The 7,873-nt window shown below is 41.8% G+C and overlaps 1 protein-coding gene across 3 annotated transcripts in view; it reads left to right on the top strand.

The window, feature by feature from the left end:
• The first annotated feature begins 609 nt into the window (after window positions 1-609).
• Window positions 610-7,873, top strand: part of VWA8 (von Willebrand factor A domain containing 8) — a 381,025-nt gene continuing 373,761 nt past the window's right edge. For all 3 annotated transcript variants that reach the window (XR_012426882.1, XM_005585735.5, XM_074021913.1), the window contains exon 1: window positions 610-887. Coding sequence is in view for 2 of the 3 variants with exons in the window: in XM_005585735.5 (XP_005585792.3) it covers window positions 725-887 (163 nt within the window). In the remaining variant the exon portion in view is untranslated. The remainder of the gene's footprint in view (window positions 888-7,873) is intronic.

Raw genomic sequence — 7,873 nt, 5'->3', positions numbered from 1 at the left:
TGATCTGGATCCTTTCTGATATTTGAGCAACTTCTATCTATCCTTAAGATGTGAATTTTCTTCCTTGGAATTTAGGAAGCGGTAATAAAACACAGAAACAACCACCACGAAAGGGACAAAGGGTAACGCTTTCAGGTAAGGTTTGGAAACACTAGTGTGGTTACAATGAATCAAGACAGTTGTGAAAGTTCCCATCATCTTGTGCATGTTTTCTCAGTTTCCCAAATCTGAAGCCGGGTACATGGAAATCTCTCTATACTTAACTAAGAAACAAAGACTTGGTGCAAGCATCTGAAGAGCCTCACCGACAAATGCTCCTAAAACCCTTAGCTGTCCCTAACTCCTGAGATTCTGTGGGATCGCAGGGAAAAGGCGGGGTGAAGGCCTGGTGCATCCAGGTGAACAGACAGTCTTAGGGACTGCGAGGCGCGCGCCAGAGCCCAGCGCCGCAGCTCGGAGTACCCCCGCGGCTCGGGCCGTCTCGGGACGGTGCCGGCTCTTTGACTGACGCTCCGCAGGCTCTTGCAGCCCGCGTGGCCCATGCAGGGCCGAGCTGGGCCGGGCAGAGTCTACTGAGCCGGCCGCGCCGAGGGGGAAGGAGTTTCCGGCGGACTCGGCTAGGTGCCGCTTCCTGTCCGCTTCTCTGCGCCGCCTCACGCTGCCTGCCTGGGACGCACCTCGACCCCCGGGCCCCCTCGCTGTGCCCGGCAGCGCCCCCGGCCCCATGCAATCCCGGCTCCTACTCCTCGGGGCACCCGGAGGCCACGGCGGCCCGGCCTCGCGGCGCATGCGGCTGCTTCTGCGGCAGGTGGTGCAGCGCAGGCCGGGTGGCGACAGGCAGCGGCCAGAGGTCAGACTGGTGCACGCCGGCTCGGGGGCCGACACAGGTAACTCGGGGTGCGCCCCTGCCCTCCCTGGTGCCCCTGCGCTCCGTGCCGGGCCCCCGCGCGCCGTCGCCCCTCCTCTCTGTTGCTTCGCTGCACTTGGAAGGACCGTTTGCCAATCGGGGAGCTCAAAGATCGAGGTTCTAGTCCCGCCCTCGGCGCTAACTGCTGTGTAACGTGGCGCAAGGCGCTCGCACTCTCTGTGCCTCATTCTGCAACCGGAGGGGTCTGGACTAAGGATTCTGATGACCTATAATAGTGATTTCTCCTTCCCCTGCCGCTGCCTTTACCCCCAGAATTCTGACTTAGATTATAATACTCGTAGAGGTTAATGCCTCAGCCCTATGGAATTATTGAAAGCTGGATTTGACCTTGCTCTCTAAGCCTCAAGGGCTTGGAAACCAGTCTGTGTCATGGTCTAGCCAGGGCTTGGGGCGGCTTAGAAGGGAACATTCTCGCCAAAGAACCCATAGTTCACGGTGTTTTAAATGCATCCCGGAGCATTTCCAAGTTTTACAGGAGTTTTCTTTAAAGTTTCACATAATTCTTAGAGCTGACAGTTACACCTTAATTTAGTTAAAACACTTGCCTCTACGAAGTTGAGGTAATTGAAACCCAGAAGGGAAAAGTGATTCGCTGGAGAACACACACTAATGACTATGCTAGAATCACATGCTTTGATTTCTAGGCTCAGTATTTTTTGGCTCTACTTGAGCTGGTTCTAGGAATTCTTTTTCTTGTGTGTTCGTGGAGTTAGAGTTACTGTGATGGTTAAGGAAAGGATGCCTGTTGTTGCTACCCTTGAATGGTGAAGTGATTCTAGACAAGATTTTGTCAATGTCAGTGCTGCCTGGAATAACAGGTTTTCACTGTGAAATTGTAGGTTTCGTTGTCCGCTTGCATTCTTCCCCAACCCTCAGTTTTCCTTGCTAAGAAATGAGCATATGGGCTGGGCGCGGTGGCTCACGCCTGTAATCCCAGCACTTTGGGAGGCCGAGGCGGGCGGATCACGGGGTCAGGAGATCGAGACCATCTTGGCTAACACGGTAAAACCCCGTCTCTTGTAAAAACAAATACAAAAAAATTAGCCGGGCGTGGTGGCGGGCACCTGTAATCCCAGCTACTCGGGAGGCTGAGGCAGAAGAATGGCGCCACTGCACTCCAGCCTGGGCGACAGAACAAGACTCCATCTAAAAAAAAGAAAAGCATATTTAGGTCCCATGCATTTCATTTTATTCATTCAAGACATACACTCCCCCACCCCCCACCATAGTGTTGCAATTTCAAATTTTGCTTTTTTTTTTTTTTTTTTGCTTTTTCTCAATTACTCTCACTTCTAGGCTGTTTATTCATTTGCTTTTTAACTTTTTTGTGTGTTCTTTGTTTTGTGCTCCTTTGCCCTAGAAGGCAGAGGTCAAAGGTGGAAGTGTAGCATAAACTATAGGTTGGGTTTTGGAGTTAAGCAGTCTGGGTTGGAATCCACTTATGCACTATCTAACCATGGGTCGTTGAGGGTAGATTACTTAACTTTGTGTCCCAGTTTTCTTAACTGTAAAAGGATAAGAAGAATATATCTATTATGGTTGTTGTGAGGATTTATTAATTAATATAATCTGTAGCACATATTAATGCTCAGTAAAAGTTAGCTTTTTTATTCTCAGTATGTACAGTTTTAGCTATTTGAGAATTATTCTGTTTCCTTACCTTTCTCTAGAAGACATGAAACCAAGTTTTTTTTAGATTCAGGACTGTCCAGACTATCTGGGTAGGCAGATTTAGCAGACTGAATTGACCTGAACTTTTTAAAAACAATTGTTCTTTGTACATGGATAATACACGTTGATTGTAAAAACATTAGAAACACATATGAGTGTGAGTTTTTAAAGTCTGTATTATATACGTATTGGTAGATTAGTTGTAAATGTTCTCAAATTTTGTTATAGCCAGCAAATCAAAGTATAGGCTTTGCTTCAAATGTGAGAGTCATGGACATATTACAGAGAACATATTATCTTCTTTAAAGCAGTCATTCACTCTGGCAGGATCAGACCACAAGAAGTATATTTTGAAGGTGTGAGTACTGTGGCTGAATGAAGTTGGGAACCCACCAGAGATCTGGACTCGAGTAAGAGCAATTGTTAGCCAGGTAAATGGACGGCACACTTTTGACTACTCTGAGGCCTGAGAGTAAGGCCATCAAGATGGGAGTGTCCCATTTTGAATCAGAGATCATACACAGACAAGTGTAAAACTACAAATAGCAATAGGCCATAATGGATTACATCTTATGTTGGGAAGATGCTCTCAGCTGCATTCGTACATGTGACCAGTAACTGATTATCTCCTCTCTGTGTAATTGACATTGTTTCCTAATAGTTCGAAAAAAAAAATAAAGTTCATAAATAATAGATTTAAGTTATATACTGGTGTTATTTCTCCTGGAGTATTTGTTTTATTTTTCTATGTATTCCTTTGGTGCCTGCCCACACTTTGTACCTAATAAGCATTCAGTGGCTTATTATGTGAAAGTTCATACAGAGAAGGAGCTGGAGAGGCTGGAATTGCCTTGTTTGCTCTCAAGAGAGGACCTTTGTTAAGCCTGATAAGCAGACAGAAAATAGGTCACTTATATTAAAAACAAAACAAACAAATAAACTGAACCCAAACCCACTGCTTTTTATCCTTTGCTGTCAGATAGTATAAGTATCTATAATTGTAAATTCTTTATATCTCTTTATACTTCCATTAAAATTACTGTCTCTTGGTTTTTAAGAGCAAAGAGGTTAACAAGGTTAACAAGGATATCTATTACAGAGAGTTTTCAATAAAGATTATTGTAGTGTTTTTACAGATGGAGCCAAGCAAGTTGTTTCAGTGGGACTCTGATGTTAAATGCATTCAAATATACTATAGATCAAATGACAAACCCAGAAACATAACTGTATAAATATATCATGACATTTTGGTGCTCTCCTTTAACACCATTATTAAAGGGATTCACAGTTTTTTCTTTATGACTCTTGTATATGAAGTAAATTTGTTTATAGAAATACTCTAAAATACTTTTACACAGCCATCTATGTTTATTGTAGAAGAGTGATAAATACAAATTCCCTAAAACATAATCCTCCCACCCAAATTTATAATTATCAACTTTTTAGCATTAATCCTATCAGATTACATATATATGTATAATTATTTATTTATTTTTGAGCTGGAGTCTTGCTCTGTCACCCAGGCTGGAGTGCAGTGGTGCGGTCTTGGTTCACTACAACCTCCACCTCCTGGGTTTGAGTGATTCTCCTGCCTCAGCCTCCCAAGTAACTGGGACTACAGGTGTGCACCACTGTATTAGTCTGTTCTCATACTGCTATAAGGACATGCCAGAGACTGGGTAATTTATGAAGAAAAAAAGGTTTCATGGGCTCACATGGTTTCACATGGCTGGGGAGGCCTCACAATTATGGTGGAAGGCGAAGGAGGAGAAAAGTCATGTCTTACATAGTGGCAAGCAAGAGAGCTTGTGTACGGCAACTCCTCTTTATAAAACCATCAGACCTTGTGAGACTTATTCATTACCACGAGGACAGCACAGGAAAAGCCTGCCCCCATGATTCAATTACCTCCCACTGGGTCCCTCCCATGACACAGGGATTATAGGAGCTACAATTCAAGATCAGATTTGGGTGGGGACACAGGCAAACCATATGAACCACCCCAGCTAATTTTTGTATATTTGGTAGAGATGGGGTTTCACCATGTTGGCCAGGCTGGTCTCGAACTCCTGACCTCAAGTGATCTGCCTACCTTTGCCTCCCAAAGTGCTGGGATTACAGATGTGAGCCACTGTGCCTGGATGATATGTATATTTATACAGATACATTTTTTTTAAAGAAATGGGATCATGTATGCTTTATAATTATTACATCCATTATTGTGAACATATTAACATGGTAATAAATATTGTACATGATTGTTTAAAATAGTTACTAAGTTTATATGTTTGTCCATATAATTTATTTTATTAATGTCTCATTCTTGGACATTCACATTGTCTAAAATATATAAACAATGCAATAAACATCCATCTACATGAATTTTTGTTATTTTAACATTATATCCTTGGGCTACAATAGGATTAGATAGTAACAACTTTGAGGAGGGAAAATATAGAACTGTGGCTTCAACTGAGAGATACAGTGTAAAGAGGAAAGAACTATACTATGGTTTTGGTCTAAGCTTTGTATTTATCAGGTATTGAACCTTGGGGAAATTATTAACTACTTTGAACCTGCAGCAGGTTATTTTGACCCTGAGGATATTCTGACCCCATTGTATATTCAAGAATTTAACAGAAAGGCTCAGAACAATGGTAAGCTTATAAATCATTAGGCAGATCCACATTAGGGGCCCATAGACTAGTATGGGAATTGCTGATATATTTAGTTTTCTCTTGGGTCTAAATTTAGTATATATAAAAATGATGACACTAACCCAGTTCTCAACCCAAGGTGATTTCCCCCCATTGGGGACATTTGGCAGTGTCTGGAGATGTTTCTTTTTGGTTGTCAGAACCAGGAGGGAGGGGTGCTACTGGCATCTAGTGGATAGAGGCCAGTGATGCTGCTAAACAGTCCATGACACACAGGACAGCCCCTCACAACAAAAAATTATCCAGCCTAAAATGTTCATAGTGCCACTGTTGAAAAACCCTCATGAAACCAACTTCTTTGTCAAAGCTACGGTTAGAAACTTTAGACTCACTAAACTTAACAAAATTTAAGCACAGAACAATTTGTGAATTGGGCAGTCCTCAGAACCAGAATGAGCTCAGAGAGCAGGCAGCGTTTATGGACAGAAAATGGAAGTAAGGTACAGAAACAGCTTACTTGGCTATAACTCAGTGTTTGCCTTACTTGAACACGGTCTCATCAGTTGGCAGCCTGTGGTTGACCAAAGCTCAGCCGCTCAGATTGGCTAAGACTCATCTATTTGTTACCAAAGTATACTCCTAAATTCTGGTTTCAGTTAATTTTTTTTTTTTTTTTTTTTTTGAGACAGAGTCTCGCTCTGTCGCCCAGGCTGGAGTACAGTGGCCGGATCTCAGCTCACTGCAAGCTCCGCCTCCTGGGTTCACGCCATTCTCCTGCCTCAGCCTCCGGAATAGCTGGGACTACAGGCGCCCGCCACCTCGCCCGGCTAGTTTTTTGTATTTTTTTAGTAGAGACGGGGTTTCACCGGGTTAGCCAGGATGGTCTCGATCTCCTGACCTCGTGATCCACCCGTCTCGGCCTCCCAAAGTGCTGGGATTACAGGCTTGAGCCACCGCGCCCGGCCCGGTTTCAGTTAATTTACATAAAAAGTTATGTTGCAATTCATTACATAAGGACTGCAAGTACGGAGGCATCCTTCGACCAAATTTGGTTTAATTTAACAATTTGCCCCTTTTGGTTAGCTTCTTAATTTTGAGAGATTCACCAAAACTTTGGGCGTTGTTGCTACTCTTTGTCACCAACTTAATGGACTTACTTGGTCTCACTATGGAATTTACAAGCCATGATGTCACATCAGTTGAATAATTCTTTCTGTTCTTGCTGTTCTGGTCAAAGTGAGACCATTGAATGCTCAATGAATGGCTGCATACAAACATTTAAGACTTGAGAGGATATGGTGCACCAGAAGGGCCATTATGAAGATTCTCAGGAGAATAATAAAGACTGAAGTGTACTTCTTAACAGCCCCTATGAACTGAACCAATCAGAAATCCAACAAGGTTCAGGCACTATAGGCACTTCAATAGTATTTGAGTCTAGTTCAAGTAAACCCACAGTTTACTTGAAGAAAGGCATACATTAGCTTCTTTTGCCTAAATTATGTTACCTGTTGTCTTATGAGTATTCTTATTCCCCTTTAGAGAGTATTTAAACTATCTCACTTAAATAAATCATTACAAATGGCTTGACTTATAAGCACATTAGTAGGTGGGATGTTCTCAAAAGAGAAAATCATTAGAGCTTAAAAACAATACTTTAAGAAAATATTTAATTTAAAATTATAATTATTCATTTATCAAACATTCATTGAATATCTGTTAGGTTTCAGGTATTGCAGATAAAATGATGATTAAAACTTAGGCCTTGTACCAAGAAAAAAGAGTCTTATAGACTAAACAGTAGTCTTCAAAACTTTTTCTTATTTATCTGTTAGGAGGATTTTAAAAATATGTATCCCTTTGAACATTTTTAGGTTGATAGCTAAAGTTTTCCTGGTAAGTTTAAATAGTTGCAAAGGATGACATTTCCAGCGTGTTGTAAATATTGGCATTTAAAAGAAAAAATATTATAAATTCCGAGTGTATCTTTTAAGCAGAAACAGAATATTCTAGCAATTTAGTACAAATTCTGAGTGTACTAAATACTCAGTATTTAGTGGAAATAGAATATCCTATCTCTATTTTGGAAGTAGATAAAAAGCTCTTCTTTAATTGTTAGAAAATGTCTGTTATCTCCTTGAATTTGTATTTCCATTACAAAAGCATAAGTCAGAGCCTGTGCTAGCAGAAAGACGAATGGAGTGATTAATTTGTGCTAGAGGAAAAGTTCGGGAAGGTTCAATGGGGAGATGAAGATATTTCAGGAGCAGTTGTGTAGAGGGCAAGTGGTGTGAGAGAGATGTGGAAGGCCTTCTAGGCTGAGGAGATAAAGTGTTAGTCACCAAGATAGGAATACAAGAGGTGGATCTGGTTAGAGGTGGTTGGGCGCACACAACGGACAACATAGAATTCTGTTTCTGTATGTTTGTTGAGTTGTCTCTGGAATATCTAGGTAAAGTGTCCAGTAGGCTACTGGCAGGTATGAAACTCAGGAGAGAGATCTGAGCCAAAATAGACATTAAAGAGTTAGTTGTATATGGTGTTTGAAGAGTACCCTTAACTGGAAAAAAAAAGGTTGTATAGAGGTCAGAGTTGGGACATTGGTGTGGATTAAATG

The sequence above is a fragment of the Macaca fascicularis genome, chromosome 17, assembly GCF_037993035.2.
Source record: "Macaca fascicularis isolate 582-1 chromosome 17, T2T-MFA8v1.1".
Lineage (NCBI taxonomy): Eukaryota > Metazoa > Chordata > Mammalia > Primates > Cercopithecidae > Macaca > Macaca fascicularis.
The sequence above is the reverse complement of the archived record's forward strand: the minus strand, read 5'-3'. Positions and strand labels throughout refer to the sequence as shown.